The 20467-nt window shown below is 38.1% G+C and overlaps 1 protein-coding gene across 1 annotated transcript in view; it reads right to left on the bottom strand.

Annotated features, from left to right (window-relative positions):
- Positions 1-1454: 1454 nt before the first annotated feature.
- LOC150086687 (centrosomal AT-AC splicing factor-like) overlaps positions 1455-20467 on the bottom strand; it is a 54660-nt gene continuing 35647 nt past the window's right edge. The window contains exons 7-9 of the mRNA XM_090372227.1: positions 15251-15410; positions 5548-5680; positions 1455-1524 (exon numbers count right to left, since the gene is read on the bottom strand). Of these exons, the coding sequence (XP_090228353.1) occupies positions 1455-1524; positions 5548-5680; positions 15251-15410 (363 nt within the window). The remainder of the gene's footprint in view (positions 1525-5547; positions 5681-15250; positions 15411-20467) is intronic.

Here is a 20467-nt window from a genome sequence, read left to right as displayed (position 1 = left end):
CCCGCCCCGAAGTTCTCAGCACAAGCCTCTGTTGTGCCCTTTATAGCCACTAGTGTTGTAGCTACTTACTGCATGCTGGTTTAATCATTCTGATTAAGTGTTATTTTACCACAAATAACAATAGCTCATTGTTTATTTATATAGAATGTTATTTTTATTTCTGTTTATGCCATTAACTTTTAAGGTTCTTGCATTATTAATGCCTATCTGGTAGTTCATTTCATGATATGCAATGTGGGAAGTGAGCAGTAAGTCATATAATACACATTTTTTGGGTTTATATTTTTTTTGGTTCCTGTTTTTAATTTTCATTTGGCTCGGTCTATACAGGTAGTTCCCGATTTTACGAGTTAATTTGTTCCTAATGCACTTGTAAAGTGAAAACTCGTAAAGCGGGAATTTATTTCCCATAGACGTAATTTTAAAAACAGGGGATACATTCTCAACAATGAAATTTGACCATAATAATGTTAAATATAGGTTGACAAAACAATAGTTTATGCTTAAACAATGATTTATTTATTTAAAGAAATGAAACCATAGCCTTTTAAAATCAAGCAAATTATAATAATAAATTATTTGTCATACAAATGTTAAAGAATGTTTATTCTTCATCATCATTGACTAAATGCACCCTCGTTGATAATTCTTCACTTCACTCGTTGGTTTGTTGGAAGCAAAAGGAGTCGCCTTTTTCGGAAATGTTTCCAGGACAGTCTTAACTTTCTTTATAAATTTTATGATAGCATGCATAAGCATTTTTTTAAAATCTGTAGCAACTTTTCTAGTGCGCTCAAAATTTGAATTTTGTGACTCGAAAATCTCGATTGCTTTTTCTGTGTGTTAAAAATGCTTCATCAAGCCCCTTGAGAGGGAAGGAACATCGTCTTCACATTTTGCCATTTCAAGGTCTACATTTGTGAGTTCTCCATTGTGTTTGAAGCAGATCAGTGATGTCAGCTCTGATCTGCTTCAAACATTCCATATTTTGATTGCATATTTGATTCCAAAGAATTCCCTATTTTGATTGAATCTAAAATATGGAATTCTTTCCAAAATTCTTTAAGAGTTTGACCTCCCTCCTTATCTCTGCCCAAATAAATAAATGCATGCACAGTAGTACTGTATTGTATAGCTATGCATGATTTGAAATGCTGTATTTATGAATGTTTAGCATTTATTTATTACAATTAATGTTCATACTTGAAAAAAAAGAACTCGTAAAGCAGAAACTGCCTGTATATATCTCCTCTGCAGATAAAATACTATTTCAGCACTATTGCCAGAACAAACAAACTATATCCTCATAACTTTTTTTCAGTTAATTGAAGAGAAAAATTGGTATATAAGGAGAAAGTGATGTAATACAAAAGCAACCTTTTTTTGTGGCAAAGAAATTCCATAAAATATTATAAATACATTTAATCGTTCAGAAATTTATAATAATCATTTATTTACATATTTAATTTTGAATTACTATATTTCTTCTTCTTTGCTCGCCACAGCTCCTTCTTGAACTGATGCCTAAAAAAGAACAATATTTGTTAATACAGCATATTTACTTATTTGGTCAGCAAATTACTATGAGCTGTTAAAGTCTAAAATGAATGTACACAATTCAGCAAACAAAGAAAGAACTCTTGATATTTTTGAAAAAAAATTAAAGTTACCTTAAAAAGAAATAACTTTATTAAAAATGGCTAAGTATATTTAAAATATTCCATTTCTACTAAAAATCAAATCAATGCAATATTGTGGTGTGCAAAACGGAGAATGTGAGTACATGCTGGGTAATATGGAGGGTAGACAGAAAAAAAAAAAAAAAAAAGTGTAAACTATGCAGTGGAGGAATACATTTTGATATGTTAGTGTTACTTTTATTCTAACCAAGTTTTCTAACATTTTCTAACTGGTGAGTTACTTTGACTAACACAGCAGGTAGAATTTCAGTAAGAAAATTCTTTAATAAACACAATCTGCTAAGTATGAATGAATTGTAGGGAATTATGTTGCAAAGAACAATGATGAATGAAAACTACTTTCCTCCACGTACGATTTTTTTTTTGTTATAGAGCCTGATGTATTGAGAGGGGCTGTACTCGCAAAAAATAAATCAATCCTCAAGTAAGCTGTATGGTCTCTTCTCTTTTTGAAGAAAAAATAATCAGGAGAATTAATCTAATATATTTTAAATAAAAAAAAGTTATAGAAACCACAAAGACACTGCTACTACCTGAAAGGGCAAAACAAAATCACTTAGTATATCACATGTTCAGCATACATTTATTCTGTTTTAGGGATAAATAGAGTCATTTAAAAACAGCTCTGAAGTCCATAAATTAAGGAAGTCTGTACTTGATAAACATAACAGTGATTGAAATGCAGAAGAAAAGTAAACTTTCTGTAAAATCATACAGGGCAGTGTTTTTTCTCAAAATTTATAAAACCAGGAACTGGTTTTCCCAGTACTTTTTTTTTTGTAGCCCAAAAATATAAATGCATATAAAAAACAGTTAAAAAATGAATAAATGAAAACGAATAGATTTTCACTCTTTATTTAATCATAAATAAGTCATTTATTATGTGTTCACTATGCAGGTTTTAAATAACTAAGAAGAGGATTAATGTAAGAGGATTACATTGCACAGTAATGTTAAACGATATCAATGTTCACATTAACCTTTATGTTAGACTTTAACATAAACTTTATGTTAGCAATAAATGACAATTTTTTTTATTTAAATCTTGGTTCAACCCTACTTCTATATTTGTTTTTGAAAATAACCAAAGACAAGAAACTAGTTTCACACTTATATGTCATGACTTGCTGTTTTCTTGAATATTGCATGATAAATAAATAGGATCATGCAATTATTTTTATATTTTCTAAGGATTGGTAGGACTGATAAGGGGCCACAGATCACACTTTGGGAAAAGCTAGCATGAGACAACACATCATAAATCTTTCAATCCCAATAACATCTGATTGAAAAAAAATCTAAATACAAATGCAAGAAAGGTAGTCACCATAATTTTCTGCTCAAACACTGTCTAGGAAATTGGCAGTTACCATTTTAAAAGAGTGATTATTTGTCTGAGTCATCACATAATTATCTTCTTTCAAAGGCCTTTAGCTTTCAGGTGGTCGAGGTATCGGTTGATTTTCCTCATAAGGTACTGGTCATACAGCATGGAATGTTTTTGACTTTGAAGAAAATACAGATATAGGAATCAAACAGAAACAGCAATCACTTATGAGTACATGGTTCTTCAGCACACTCCACATTATCAGAACAGCAGGGTAACATCAATGAATACAAGCCCTGCAACCCTCCTCTCAATGGTCTAGCACATGAACTGCAATGCATGTATGGAGTCTAGTTTTTACCCATCTGTAACCTTGCATCTTAAGTATAATGCATATGCTTTCTTAATCAGAGTTAATCTATGTTCTGGAAATTTCAAAGTCAATTTCCCACACAAAAATGAATCAGAACTAACAACACAATTTTAAAATATCAAGCAGTAAGAGCACAATAAGATGGTAGGTCAGATATGATATGGAACCCTCGTGGGTAATATGGTTGGTACAATTACTGTCCTCCCCACGCTGGGTGGAAAAGACCTCAGTTCGAATCGCACAGAATTTTTATGGGTCTTTTTCCCAACTTATCTGAGTTAGTTGGTCTCAGGCGAGAGTAGTAGCATGGTTTTTTCTCCCAGAAACTCTGGGTTTTTTTTCCAGCAAACAGTAATTCAGCCACAGAACATAGAATTTAATGGCATATTACATATGCCACTGATGCACCATATGTAATATGGTGCATCATCAACCTAAGTTACAACTAAAAAAACCCAACAACGACAATATGATATGGATATTTTTCAACCAGTCAGTGCATGACATGACAATCTCCTGACCAAATGATTGAGTGCAACTTGAATATTAACTAATAGTTGCATGACACTCTCATAACCTCTAAGCTGAAATTTTGTGAGATATTTTCTTATTTTATATAAGAAATCAAAAATGTACTTTTACAAAAAAAAAGGGGGGGGGATATGTGCTTGAACATTTTTGTTCTCTTGCCCATCAAGCAAAAAGAAAGAAAAACCAACCAATTTCATACCAAGGGAAAAAAATCGGTGTTATTGTACAATGCTGTTTGTCTGTTGACAAATAAAATTTATTATTTATTATCTATTTATTATATTTTAAAAAAAAACAGAAATTGAGAAAATCTGTTACATACCATCCATTAAAATAATAATCATTGTTGCAATCAAATCAAGAGGATAATGAAATAGAATTGATGTGGTATCTTGTATACAAATGTTACATAATGCAAGTGCACACCTTTTCATTTCTTTTCTATCTCAGTAAGCTTTGCCTCCGTAGCCAAGTGGTCAGGAGCGGGAGTGCAGTAGCACACGCTCTTTGAGTAGACCGGGGTTCAAGCCCCTGACTGCTAAATACGGTCGATCTGCCAACCCGCACTGGACCAGCATGGCAGATTATGGTCCACTTCCCTCAACATGAATTGTTGAGGAGGCTTCCATCCTGCAGTGGGTTGATAATGGCTGCAGTTAACTTTAAGCTTTGTCTTATAATGGACCTTATGTTTTTCCATAGGAAATAACTTTAACAGAATTTGTGTATCAAGCTTTTAAAAGTGCATGGTTCATTCTTCAACAAACATGTCCACAATTACAACCAGTATTGGCTACTGACCCACAAAAGTAGAAAATAAAAGGTAGTCATGTTATAGATCAGGGGTGGCAAATTTTTCTGCAGTGTGTGCATATGTCGAAAACTGAAAACGTTTTGCTGGCCACCTAGGGGCACATTGAGAGCTAGCAAATTTAATATCGTCCCAACACTGAGCAGCCCCTGGTGCCATCAAATGTTTTTGCTATGATACAATGGAAATTTATAAGTGCTTGCAATAAAAAAAAAAGTTTATTTTTAAACATAAAACAGTTTTATGTTTAAAAATATTTTATGTTCCTGTCAAGTTGAAACCTGGGTTATAATTTCTGGTAATAAAAGGGGAATTTGAACTGCAAGAAAGTGCTTTCTAATAATGATACACTATGCACGTGCAAAAAATAAAACAACATCCTTGTCTTTAAGTTCATGGTAACTGCAATGGTACAACTTCCTTTATTTCAGGCCAAAAATGTGCAAAAAGGGGGTAAGGAAGATTTGCATTACTGAGAAGCAGGCCACTAAAAAGGGCTATACAGGCCACAATAAGCGTGCATGCATGCTGTGGGTTGGCCACCCCCTGTCATATATGGTTTACAGTGCCTCAAATACCATATTATTACATAAGGTGAGAGTACATTAATAATAATTAGATCAAAAATCTAATTAAATCTACCAGTTTTTTTAGGATAATGATGTTTCATTATATTTTGCATGTTTATATAGAAATTTTTGTCAAAATAACAATGTAATTGTTATTTTGACAATTATTATTTTATTGTTATTTTCTTACTTCACTAACATTATGTAATATTCCATGCAAAAATATATAAACATACTTTGAATTCTTTCTCCTTTTGAAATTCCAAACACGTCCAAATGAAGGCAGCCAGTCATCAGACGGAGTCACTTTATAATCATAGTTGGCACCAACTCGTTTAGGGTTCAGTTTTTTGACCTTCAGCATTTCCTCTGAGAGAAACAGCAAAAATGATTAAGAATAAGTCAAAAAGAAATAATCTGGACTTAATTCAAATTATAATACAAGTATTTTTAATTGACAGGATAATTAAGTCTACCAGTTTTCTTAGGATTAGTTTGCCTTCTCTCTTTTCAACCCTTTAGCCAATGTGCAATACTAAAAGTCCTACAGGTTCCCATAACCTTTCATGTTTGGGTTTACCATAAAAAAAAATACAATAACAACGATAATAATAAATTAAAGAACTGATCAAAAATCTTCAGAAGTGAAAGTTTTAGGAAATTTGGAACTAAATAGATGGAAGTAATAAGATTATATTACAATGAAGAAAAGAGAAAATCTTTGGATAAATAATATCCAATCCAAGAATGAAATGTACTGGCATATAGTACAGATTGGCTATTCAAAAATGAACAGTAGTAATCTCAGAGGAAGGTTGATTGATGGTATCAAGCAAGAATTAGAGAAAAGCAGGCTTACTCTGGTTAAGACTAAAAATCTAACAAAAAATAGAATAGCATGGAGAAAAATATCAAACAGCAGTCTATAGTCCAGATTAGGGATTATCACCAGTGGGTGATAATACATTGTAGCCCATGGATCATTATGTGTGGCCTGATGCCCATCGAAAAGCTACAGCTTAATATTCAGATAGCCCTTGTTATTGATATTTTGGCAAGAACTACGTAGCTTTCGTTCGGCGATTTAAATTTAACTTCTCTAGTGGGTCAAGTTTTGTCAACAGTTCCATATCTGTAATATTTTGATAATTTAAATTTCATAATCTTTCTAAAATTCAAATTTTACCTTAATAATTGTTGCTACAAGATCCACTTACAATACAACAAAGTCCAAGAATATCGTGACCCAGACAGAAATGCCTGTGGGCATTTCCAGTGTGAGGCCAAGAGTTTATCATTTGCATAGCCTTTGGCATATATTCTAAGGTTGGTCCATTGGACTAACCTAGCTCAACTGACAATTCTTTTCTTTGCACCCAATGTAAGGAGTGTACCAATCTCAAATTAGAACTTGGTGCATTATGAGAAGAATATGACTCACTGAAGAAACAAGTGCTTGCCCTAGAAACAAATGAAACTGAGAGCTTGCCAGGGACTCAAGTATCTCATGACCTGTCAAGTGATGCACCTCTGATTTGGGTCTCAGATAAAAAGAGTCAAGCGCATACCGCTATGGTTGAAGGTGATCTGTTTTATTGGGAGACTATATTGTCAGGGAAACAAGTAATATTTTTTATCATAAAGGTAGGTGGACCAGAACCAGGGTGTGTTTGCCAGACGCAACAATTGATGATGTTACAAAGAGACTGTCAGATTTTAAGGGGAGTAAAGATAGCATTATTGTTTATGTGGCGACTAATGATATTAAATGAACAGGACCTTACCATTTGCTGGATAAATATAAGACCACGATGAAAAAATGCAGAGTTTGGTCTGAATGTGTATGTATCTGTGTCTGCAATCCTGCCCAGACACAATAGGAGGGATTACACTGGTCAACATGTAAAATGTTATGAAAACGAAAATACCCACTCTTGATTAATTTTATGCTGTTGAACATGAAAATCATATTCAAATTTGTTGATTAGCTCTTGTTTTCGAATTACAGTTGGGGTCTCATATTAGCAAGTTATTCTACATTATCAAAACTACAGCTCTCAGCACAATGCATGGCAACACCACAGTTTCAGTACCACAACACTATTATCACCTGATTGACAACTGTTGCATCACTCTACATCATGTGATAAGTTGTTGTCGCCTCAAATACATCTTCAACTCTGTTGCAGTAATCCTCAAATACGGCTAAGTACTGGGTGATTTGTTCTCAGCTAATGGCTCTGTGAGATTCCTACATTTTGCGCAGTATTTGTCATGTAAGATTGATATGCCCCATAATTGTGCAAATAGTCCAGATGACTTCTGTTACGTATGTGGAGAAGTCTTGTTAGCTTCAAGAAAGCGTCCCTTAACTCGAGCCACAAAAAGGACCTACTTCTTGTACTTTGGGTATAAAGTAGGCAACCAGGGCAAGAACTGGGCTCCACACATATGCTGCACTACCTGTTCATCAAAATGCAACACGTGGTTGTATCGAAAGGGACGTTGTATGCCTTTCGCAGTGCCCATGATATGAACGGAGCCAACAAATCACGTCACAGACTGTTACTTCTGTATGGTGCCTCCTATTAGAAAAGGGATGACAATGAAGAAAAAGTGGACAGTGATGTACCCAAATATACCATCCTGCAATTCGTCCCATGCCTCACAGTGAAGTACTACCTATTCTTGAACCACCTGACCATTTTTCTGTACACTTTGATGAAGATACTAATGAACATCAACTTGATATACACGAAGAAGTACAGCAGCCTTATACATCAAGGGATCTACTATTTTATCGAAACCTTTATCCTTCCGAACCACATAAGATCACAGAAGGTGAGCTTAATGACCTCAACAGGGAATTCCAACTGCCGAAGAATAAGGTAGAGCTTTTGGCTTTGAGGCTACAACAGTGGAATCTTCTAGATCATTCTGTGAAAGTGACAACATTCCATACTCGAAATAAAGACTATGATAAATTCTATCAAACAGAAGGTGAACTCGCTGTTTGTAAGGATGTTGATGGTCTAATGGCAGCAATGAACATGAAGCAAGTTCCTGAAGAATAGCGACTATTTATAGATATTTCTAAGGGTAGCCTTATATGCTGCCTTCAATACCTCTTGCGTATGCCATCCATAAAAAAAGAAGCATACGCAAACAGGGAGAACAGCCTCTTAGGTGTACACTATCAGAAGTATGAGTGATATATGTAGTGATTTAAAGGTAATCGCCATTTTATTAGGACTACAAAAGGGTTACACTAAGTATTGTTGCTTCTCTGTGAGTGGGATAGTCGTGCCAAGGATATGCACTACAAGAAGAGGAGTTGGCCTCGACGAAAATCATTAACACCTGAAATGAAGAATGTAGTATTTGAATCTTTGGTAGATCCAAATAAAGTTTTGCTTCCACCACTCCACAAACTGGGGCTCATGAAAAATTTTATGACAGCTTTGGGAGTGAATGATCCTGCATTCACATACTTGCAAGAGAAATTCCCAAGACTTAGTACAGAGATTAAGGAAGGTGTTTTCATTGGTACACAAACAAGGCAACTTTTTTGAAGATGAACAGTTCGAATGCATTCTTAGTGATAGCGAGAAATCGGCGTGGAAAGCCATTCGAAATGTTTTGACTGATTTTTTAGAAAATGTTAAAGCCGGCAACTACGGGCAGCTTGTGGAAGATCTCATTACTTCTTACAAAAAACGGGTGCAACGTGTCATTGAAGTTGCATTTCTTGCACTCACACCTGGATTTCTTCCCGCCTAACTGTGGTGCCATCAGTGACAAACGTGGTCAGAGCTTCCATTAAGGCATCACAGCAATGGAGTGCCGCCATGTTAGCTGATTAATTATTGATGCTCCCAAAGCTGATTACAAGCAAAAGGTGAAAAGGTCCTGTAACTGATACAGATATATCCGTAGCTACATCTTACTGCCATATAAATAAAAAATACCTTGTATAAACATAAAAAATCTACTTTTTTCGAAAATAAGAGCCAATCTGCCATTTTAAGCACAATTAGCATTAGCATTAGTAGAGGCATATGATGCAAGAAGGCAAGCTTATGCAGCATCAGCCAAAAAAAAACCCTTCCTCTTCACCCCTCCGTTGGTTCGAAATGCCTGTCCAGCTGAGCTTTAAATTTATTTAGGCTATCAACTTCCACAACAACAAGGGATGGAAGTCTGTTCCACCAACCAACTACCCGCTGGCTAAAGGCAAATTTCCACACATCTATCCTACATCTGTCTTTCCTCAATTTGAATTTATGCCCTCTCAGGTGATTATTCTAAGCAAGAGGCAGAATCCCATCAGCATTGAGCATGCTCAAACCAGGCTTTATACACCTCTATCAGATCACCTCGCCGGTGCCTAGTCTCCAGACACTGTAATTTGCAAAACTTAAGCCTTTTCTTTGCAGGAGCAACCCTTTGTTCCATTCACTAATCTTGTTGCCCTTCTCTGTACTCGTTCCACAGCTCTACATCCTTCTTGAAATGAGGCCTCCAAACCATCTTGATTAGACCGGGGTTCGAGCCCGTCACTACCAAATACAGAGGATGCAGAAAGGTCAGGGAATGACCACCGCATATCCCGGAGCAATATGGCATTAGTTGCTAATGCTCCTAAAAACCAAAAAACAACAACAACCTCCAGACCTGTATGCAGTACTCAAGGTGTGGCCTGACCATTGCCTTATACAAGGGAATAATCACGTCCTTATCCCTGCTAAAAAAATTCCTGTATATCATTGATAAGCTACTCTTGCAGCCTGTCTGCACTTCTCAGAGAACTTCATATCTGCCTGCACAATTACCCTCAGGTACTTTTCATTTTCTACCACTGTCAGTGTAGTACCACAGAGTTGATACGTTGCTCTGGGGTTCCTGTTTCCCATATGTAGTACTTTACATTTGTCAATGTTAAACTTCATTTGCCACCTCTCAGCCCATCTGCTCAACTTTTCCAGATCCTGTTGCAGCAGCATAGTGTCATTAGTGTCCTTAACAACCCTGCCAACTTTTGTATCATCTGCAAACTTGGACATTAAGCTTGATATACCATCATCAATATTATTTATAAATACAGAAAACAATAATGGACTCAACACTGAATCCTGAAGGACTCCACTAATAACATTAGTCCATGATGAGCAGTGTCCATTGATTACCACTCTCTGTCTTCTCCCCCTCAACCGCACCTTTATCCATAGCAGCAATTTGCCTCCAATGCCACACTGCTCCAATTTGTGCAGCCATCTTCCATGTGCAACAGTATCAAAAGCCTTTCTAAGATCCAAGTATATAATATCAAAGTTATTCCCTGCATCCAGTTTGTTTGTGACTGCATCATAGTATCCAATCAAATTGGTCAGGCAAGACTTCCCCTTAACAAAACCATGCTGTGTCCGAGCTATAACTGAAGTCTTGTCTAGATGATCCTGCAGTGCTTCTTTAATCTTCTGCAATTTCCGTGTTTAGCACCCCAAAATCTATAAAGTAAACTTACTTTCATGCCCATAACATGATATGACCCAAAATTTGTTGTTCAGTGTTATATGCTGAAAGCCTTGTGGATTAACTCAAGACTTGAAAGAACCTGCAAGACTAGAGAGAAAATTTTTATCAGTGCGCCCTGCACTTGTACGTAGAAGGAATCTATTTTCTAGAGATGATATTCATTTGAACAAAGGTGGCACAAGGATATTTGCCAGTATCATTGAAGGATACCTTAAGAGTTTAGGGTAACTGCTAGTTAGGAGGGAGCAGGGTAATATAGATCCATGTTTATCTGATGATATGGGTCAAAGTAATGCTTGCGCTACACCTCAAGAATTTTTGTCTGTTGCCACAACTGCTGATGTTAGCAAGATGGTCTGAGTGTAGCAACGCTTCAAATGAGCAGGATGTGAAAGATAGGGAAACAAGCTTAAATAGCTTTAAGGGGTGTGTCAGAGTAGTACTCTATAGAAAAATACTGTCTGCGGTAATGTCAGGAGTGTTGTCAATAAAATGGCTGAATTTGAACTCTTGGTTAGGACAACTAATGCTGATATAATAGGGCTTGCAGAAACATGGTGCCATCCAGAAATTGAGGATGATGAGTTCCACTATGGTATGTATAATATATTTAGGAAAGATAGGAGAGGTGGTGGTGTTATGCTTCTTATCAAAAGCAGCCTGATTGAAAAAAAGAGCTTTTGCTGAGTCTAAAGTTACATCTACCAGCATAGAATTTGTGTGGTGTGAGTTAGCTGGAAGCAAAGGTATAACGAGAGTGGGAATAATCTACAGACCAGACTGTGAAGAATATGACAAGTCTTTACATGCAAAATGGAATGGGCAAGCAAGCACGAATGTATTATTATGGGTGACTTCAATCTGCCCCACACTGATTGGATTAAGGGAGAGGGAAACACCTTGGGGAAAATTTTTTATAAATAAACTAGATGATTATTATTTGTACCAGCAGGTCAGAGATAATACTAGGGGTGAGAATATTCTTAACCTCATTACTCATGAATTATATGACATCACCGGGCTTAAAATACAAAAACTATTGGCAGGTAGTAATCATGCTGTTGTCAGTTGGAAGATGAAAGATGTAGTAATTAAAGGTAAAGGCACAGGTTTTAATTTCTGAAGAGGGAACCTTGACAGTTTAAGGTACTGTATGGCATCTATTAATTGGGCCAATTGCAGAGTGAATACACTTGAATTATGGAATAACTTTAAAGCAAAAATCACAGAAGCCATGAATGCATACCATTAAGAAAATATTGCAGGAGGAGAATCCTGAAATGGATGAATGCACATCTGGCCAGTCAGATTAAGCAGAAAAAGATAGCATGGGATAGTTGGCTGAAGAACCCTATGAGGTCAGGGGTTGGATACATATAATTTCTTGCATGCACTGACCAAGAGAAAAGAACTTTAAATGAACTAAATCAACTGACTAAGCAGTGGTTTTATGTGTGTGGATCGACTTTCAAGTATGTAAGCATGCGAGGTTATGGAGTGGGGGTGTGGAAGGGTGACAAGGGAGTGGCAGAGAGCATCCCAGAGAGGGGGAAATGGGAGAAGGTTGAGGAAGATGACTGGCAATGCTGACTGCTTATCTTGCGAAGTATGAGAGGATCAAAAATGGGGTGTATGTGGGGCCGCAGTCTCTGTTGATTGTAGTTTCAGTGGTGCTGATATGTGCTGATTCTAACCAACAGTGGATCTCGAAAATCTGCCGAAATCACTTGATCATGAAAAGCCCATGTGGACTTTTCACATAATTTCAAGATCCGCCATTGGTTAGAGTCAGCACTACTGAAACTACAACGCATACACTCCATCTTTGAGCCTCACATATTTCGCATAGTTAGCAGCATCACCATCGGACTTCTTGTTTCCTTCCCTCAAATCATTTCTTCGGGGGATCCACTTCCCTGATGACGAGACACTCATTTCTGCAACAGAGTCATGGTTCAAAGACCAACTTCACCACTTCTACAAAAACGGTATCCGTAGCCTCATCATCAATGGGAAAAATATGTAAATCTGCACGGTGGCTATGTAGAAAAGGACTAAAACCTGTGCCAAGAATCAACAGGCTAGCACCTTTGCAGCTAGGTCAGGGTGATTCTTTATTGAACCATGTTGAACCATGCTCATATTTCTGCCCTTGAATTTCCCAGAAACCTGATCCCCACTTTTGCTTTGTACATACTAGCATGCACTAGTCATATTTTAATAATCCTCCAGCTTCACTACAGTATAGTTAATTTTAATATCTCCTTTAGGTTATTTTAAATTGCATCCATCATGTTAAAACAATAAAGAATTGTTCTCGCAACTGAACAAAAATTTCGGCTCATCAATAACTAACTTTAATGAGTCTCTCTTCAACTATACAAGATGACACTTTGAAATAAGTACCACTTACAGGAAGCATTAGCATTAGTTGAGGCATATGATGCAAGAAAGCAAGCTTATACAGCATCAGCCAAAAAAAACCCTTCCCATTTTACCCATCTGGTCACTCCAAATGTTTGCTTAGTTCAGCCTTAAATTTATTTAAGCTATCAACTTCCACAACAATAGACAGAAGTCTGTTCCAGCAATCAACTACCTGCTGGCTAAAGGCAAACTTCTACACATCTATTCTACAACTGTCTTTCCTCAATTTGAATCTGTGCCCCCCTCAGATTCTTAATCTGAGCATGAGGAAGAATTCCATCAGCATTCAGCTTGTTCAACACATTCAAGGTCTTACACACCTCAATCAGATCACCTTGCAGGTGCCTAGTCTCCAGCTGTTGCAACTTGCAGAACTTAAGCCTTTCTTCGTAAGTGCACCCCTTTGTTCCTCTCACCAATCTTGTTGCCCTTCTCTGTACTCATTCTAGCAATCCTACATCCTTCCTAACACAAGGCCTCCAGACCTGTATACAGTACTCAAGGTGTGGCCTGACCATTGCATTATACAAAGGGATAATCACCTCCTTGTCTCTGCTAGCAAAATTTCTATATATCATTGACAAAACTCCATGGCCTGCTCTGGCAGCCCATCTGCACTGCTCAGAGAACTTCATATCTGACTGCACAATTACCCTCAGGTCTTTTTCATTCTCCACCTCCCTGAGTGTAGCACCACACAGGTGGTACGTTTCTCTTGGGTTACTGCTACCCATATGGAGTACTTTGCATTTGTCAATGTTAAACTTCAGTTGCCACTTCTCAGCTGGCGCCTCTGTGGGCAGGAGCAGCAGTGCGTGGCACGTGCTTCTTGATTAGACCGGGGTTCGAGACCGTGACCACCAAATACGGAAGGTGCAGAAAGGTCAGGAAATGACCACCACATTTCCCCGGAGCAATATGGCCTTAGTTGCTAATGCTCTTAAAAACCAAATAACAACAACAACAACTTCTCAGCCCATCTGCCTAACTTTTCTAGATCCTGTTGCAGTAGCAGACTGTCTTTACTATCATTAACAACCTGCCAACCTTTGTATCATCTGCAAACGTGGACATTAGGCCTGATATATACCTTCATCAATATCATTGATAAAAACACAAAACAACAATGGGCCCAGCACCGAACCCTGGGGCACTCCACTAATAACTTTAGTCCACATAGAGCAGTGTCCATTTATTACCATTCTCTGTCATCTCCTACTCAACCATCCCTTTATCCCTTGCAGTAACTTGTCCTTAATGCCATACCGCTCCAATTTGTAGAGCAGTCTTCCATGTTCAACAGTATCAAAAGCTTTCCTGAAATCCAAACCAAGGAAAAAAAGAAAAAAAACATACCTATTAAATTTTTATGTCAAATCTCATGATGTGGTATGCTCTAGTATTTTATGTATTCATACTTATAAAAATATACTACAGCATGAGCATATTTTCAATTTTCTTGTTAAATGTGTTTTTGTCATATTAATTAAATTTGTTTTTTCACATTTACAAGTTTGTTTTTCTTTCATTCTATGGATTATCCAGGTTTCTGATTATTTTCCAACCATCCTGGATAATCAGGTGTCCGCTGTATTTATACACTCTCTAGGCAAATTAGTGCTGCAGTGCATTTACACTGCTTGCAGTTAGAATTATTATACAGTTGAAGCTCTATATAATGACCCCCAGGGGAATGAGAAAATGGTCTTTATATTGATTGTTCATAAAACAGCTTTACATTAATGAGAAATTGTCTGGTACCAACCACATGGAACGTTATAAAGAGGGTCGCTACAAAGAGCTTCGACTGTACTAACAAAATATACTACTGGAAAGCTTCTAGCATAACGTGCTAAAATTGTTCATTAATATATAATGAAAAGGTTGACAGCTGCCACCTATAATCATTTTGAACAAAAGCATGGTTTCCAGTATATGTATTTCAGCAATGATAAATAAAAGGAACTGAATATTTACTATATTTTTTAAAATCAGCTTCTGTTGGACCAACCGCAGAAGCAGATGTATAACCAATTCCAGAAGTAGAAGCAGAAGGAGAAAGTACATTGGCATCTTCATCATTTTGTAACCAAGGAGGAAGTGCATCAGTAAATACATTTCCTTGAGTTTGTTTTATCTATAAATAAACAGAAGTAGGTATCATTATATTTCTCTTAATCAAAAGTATATATTTAATTAAATATACAGCAAATCTTTCAAAAAATATATAAATAAATATAAATATATAGTACAGTAAATGTGTGATGTAACACAGCTCATTACATCACAGACTAATTATGGCATTTCATGATATATAATTAATTAAAGAGGCCTACGTGCTCTGGATTCATAATGCGAACATTTTTTTATTTTTGTTACACAGAGCATTAATAAAACTACAATAAATAAATTAGCTTTCGGCTGGGTGGCAGCCTTCATCGGATTAAAATACTTGAATGGCAGTTGGAACAGAGATGCACTGCCAGGATGATGCGTGAGGCACGTGGTTAATTGTTTGTTGATGTTTGTGGCTGTGACGTATGGTGGTGACGTGGCCAGCGTTTGTCTATGGCTAGAATTACTGACTCTGTGATGGGGTTAACTTGACAACCACTGTTCCTGTTCAAAGAGGTATCCGAGCATTTTATATTTAGCGATTCCAACCAGGTACGCCTTAGGTAATGGTGGGACCTGTCCACAACCACGACATCGCGGTGTGGGTCGATGTCGTGGTGGGTTGTCCAGACATGCTCGGCGATAGCCGAGTGTTCCACATCTGCCAAACGGATCGCCCTTTTATGTTCTGAGAGACGTTTCTCGAGTCGACGTCCAGTCTCTCCAAAGTAGCAGCTTGTGCAGTCACGGCAAGAGATGTGATAGACCAAACCGCTCTGTAGAAGGGTGGGGACAGGTGTTTTTATGTTGGAAATGAGAGAACGCAGTTTCTTGCCTGGGAGTTGGATGCACTTTATCCCATGTGATTTTAGGATTCTACCGATCTGCTGTGACAGGTTGGGGTAGTATGGAATGAATGCCCTCGTGGATGACTCGTCACTGTTGGCGTTGCTGTTGGTCGTCATGTTGTCGCGTGCTTATAGATCACACCTGTCAAGGACGTCGATGGGGTAGCCACACCTCGTAAGGTCTACTTTGACTCTGGTGATCTCTTTGCGTCTTTCATCTGCGGAGCTGGAGTGTGTCCAGGCGCGAGTTAGCAAAGTTCGGGCAGTGGAGAGGAGGTGGCCCCGTGCGTGTGCTGACCGGAAGTTGGTAAATTGGCCAGCACACATAGGCTTACGATAAACTGTCGTCTTCAAGCATGTGCCTTCGTGCCGGATAAGTGTATCTAGGTATGGTATAGAGTTGTTCGACTCCAGCTCAATCGTGAATTTTATGAAGGGCGATAGTGAGTTGAGGTGGGTTAGGAGTCGCTGACCTGAGTCTCTAGGGATGACTACGAACACATCATCTATATAGCGACACCAAAAGGCGATGTGATCTGGTGTGTGTGTAAACGCACGTCCCTCTAACTCCTCCATCACGATGTTTGCTGTGACTGAGCTGACAGGGGAACCCATGGCTGTGCCATGTATCTGCTGGTAGATTGAGTCATTAAACATGATTGCACCCCCTGTTAAGCAGTCTGAGGGCGGCGGAAATGTCATCAGGCGTCAGTCTAGTTCTGTCGCTAAGGGTTCCATCATTGTCCAAGAGTTGTTTTGCACAAGAGATGGCAAGTTCCACTGGGATGGAGGTAAAGAGTGATACGACATCGAACGATGCCATGAATTGATCTTGCGAGATGGATATAGTGCAGATCCTTTCTATGAACTCAACACTGTTGGAGACGGTGTAGGTGGTCTTGCCAACTAGAGGAGAAAGAAGTCTCAAGACAAATTTAGACAGCTCGTAAGTCAGTGATCCACAGCAGGATACAATAGGTCTTAGTGCTGTGTCTTCTTTGTGCACCTTCGGCAGGCCGTAAAATTGTGGGATCTGACACCCGGAGGCACGGAGGTGATTACGGGTTGACTGTGTGATTTTCTCTTGCTTCAGCCAAGTGTTGATGAGGATATTCACCTCTGACTCTCATCGTTCCAAAGCCCTGTTGGGGTTGACGGTTAAGGGTTTGTAGACGGTAGTGTCTCGTAAGAGCAGTAAGGCTTTCGCCATGTAATCTGTGGTTCATTACAACCGTACGACGACCTTTGTCCGCCGGTAGAATGACGATGAACGAATCCTGTTTCAGTGCCTTGAGGGTAGAAATCTGTATATGGCTGAGGTTTGAAGAAACGGGGCGAGCATGGTGTAGAACTGCTGCAGTCTTTAAGCGGATTGCGTTGGCTACATCTTCTGGGAGGCGTGATAAGCTTGCTTCCACACCCAAGGCGATGTCGGTGATCGGTGGGTGCTTTGGAAGAACGGCAAATGTCATGCCAAGGGTCAATAAGTTTATTTGTTCTGCAGATAACTGCTTGCTGCTTAGGTTCAATATGAAATCGGTGCAATTTGTGAGAGGGGCATTACGCTGGCGACAAAATTGATGGGATTCATTAATTAAAGTATTGAACTTACGTTTCTGTCAGGTACAATAACGATCTGATTCTCTGACGGCCTGGTAACATAAAGTATTGATTACCTTGGTGTAAATAGGATCGGGAATCAGAGCCTTAAGGTCGGCTAGTAGGGCTGCTTTGCTCTCTGAAGCACGTTGTATGTCACGATGGAGGCAGCCGATCCATATGCGCAGAGTTCTGAAGCCGAAGTTCCGACAGGCACGTCCCATACGCTCATTAGGAAACGGTTGTTTGTAGCGGAACCCTTTCGGTATAATCCAGTTAGCTTTGCATCTATGTGCAAACCTCAGGTGTTGCCTGCTACGGGCTATGAAGATAAAATCTTTCTGGAGCCTCACGACCATATCGTATGTTGGTTGGCCAAGAATAGTCTGTACATAATTAAAGAGGCCTACGTGCTCTGGATTCATAATGCGAAAATTTTTTTATTTTTGTTACACAGAGCATTAATAAAACCACAATAAATAAATTAGCTTTCGGCTGGGTGGCAGCCATCATCGGATTAAAATACTTGAATGGCAGTTGGAACAGAGATGCACTGCCAGGATGGTGTGTGAGGCACGTGGTTAATTGTTTGTTGATGTTTGTGGCTGTGACGTATGGTGGTGACGTGGCCAGCGTTTGTCTATGGCTAGAATTACTGACTCTGTGATGGGGTTAACTTGACAACCACTGTTCCTGTTCAAAGAGGTATCCGAGCATTTTATATTTAGCGATTCCAACCAGGTACGCCTTGTCCACAACCACGACATCGCGGTGTGGGTCGATGTCGTGGTGGGTTGTCCAGACATGCTTGGCGATAGCTGAGTGTTCCACATCTGCCAAACAGATTGCCCTTTTATGTTCTGAGAGACGTTTCTCGAGTCGACATCCAGTCTCTCCAAAGTAGTAGCTCGTGCAGTCACGGCAAGAGATGCGATAGACCAAACCGCTCTGTAGAAGGGTGGTGATAGGTGTTTTTGTTGGGAAAAAAAAAAAAAAATTTCGCATTTCATGATATATATTTATTCAAGACTTCAACTATACGGGAATAAGATGATAAAACTACAAGTATAAAAAACACACCAAAAAAATTACTGGAAAAATTTTTTTAGCTTTTTGATTCATCTGATCGCAAAATGTCCTTAACACACATCATTCCTATTTCACAAGGGATTTCTCTTTATTTACATTATTAAAGAAAGAAGTGATATACAGGTAACCCTTGTATAACATGGTAGTTATGTTCCTATAAAATGTCGTGTTGCATGAAATACAAAAAGTGGGGTTACGTTCCAAAAGCTAACAAAAATATACTATTTTGATAACAAAAATACACTATTTTGTTAACAAAACTAACAAAAAATACACCATTCTAGATTTTGTGTATCTTCTGCTCTAAAAAAAATCAGTAATCTGGTTTTGTTTGCTTTTGCTTGATAAATATTTAAGAATTTCGTCGTATGGAACTAAGCATTTTTTAAGCTTCCTTTTGAACTTTGGGCTCCTTTCATTCAAGAATCTGCATTCAAAAAATAAAATTCTAATTGTTTGGCTAACTTTCCCGTATGCTTTTTAGCGTAAAATTTGGAACTTCAGAAATTTCATCTGCAATATCATCCTCTGAATTTATTTGGTTTTATCTCCAATGCCATTTCCACCAAATCTGCTTCGCCAGCCACTTTTTCAACCAGTAATTCTTGAACGTCTTCAATAATCATATATTTTTTATTTTTTAGGAGCACTGGCGACCAAGGCCATGTTGCTCTGTGTATATTGTCTATAAATTGCATGTGTCCTGAGATCGATTTTCTGTTTTGATGGATGAAAAACCTGAGTTTCCAGGAGAGGGGAAAAAAAAAAAACCATGCTACTCTTGCCTGAGCCCGACTAACTCAGCCACATTGTGAAAAAAACCCATAAATATTCCTCCCGTCATTAACGGAATTCAAACTCAGGGCCTTTACCACCTGGCGTGGGAAGGAGGACGATTCTATCAACTGTGCTACCCACGAGGGATTCAGTAGTCATATCATCAAACCTTCCACTCCTACCGACATAGCAAGTTCTACTATCGCACCGATTTCGTTTTCTGCCGGCTCGACCATATTTCCTGAATGAACTGACTCAGGCCATGCATTTTTCCACATGCATTTAACGTCGATAGTTTTACTACTTTGAGCAATAAAGCTATGATTCTGATACAGTCCACAATTGAGAAATGTTTCCATGCTCCCATTACTTCAATAGATTTGGAATCAACTTTTTCCAAAATCCATCGTAATTATTTTCTGATGTAATGGCTGAATGAAAGTAGTATTAACTTAGTACAACTGTGGTGGTAGAAACATAAATTCAACGTTTGGATGACTTAAATCTTTTGGATGGCCTGGCGTGCTATCCAATAGTCATAAAACTTTTAAATCTAGATTTTTTCACAAGTTCAATAGCACAGAACACAACACGGAGATTTCCCAACAAAATAAAATACAGGGATTTCTCAATAATTTTTTTTTCTTTTTGACTAGCGAGTCAATAGCGGGGATTCAAAAAAGAGTGGAAATGTTGCAAAATTACATCCAACATAATAGCAGGGTTGTCCCCTGCAGTACCGTGTTATATGGGGGTTGCCTGTATA

This window comes from Mastigoproctus giganteus, chromosome 4 (assembly GCF_048544385.1).
Source record: "Mastigoproctus giganteus isolate SK-2022 chromosome 4, ASM4854438v1, whole genome shotgun sequence".
NCBI classification, from domain to species: domain Eukaryota; kingdom Metazoa; phylum Arthropoda; class Arachnida; order Uropygi; family Thelyphonidae; genus Mastigoproctus; species Mastigoproctus giganteus.
The sequence above is the reverse complement of the archived record's forward strand: the minus strand, read 5'-3'. Positions and strand labels throughout refer to the sequence as shown.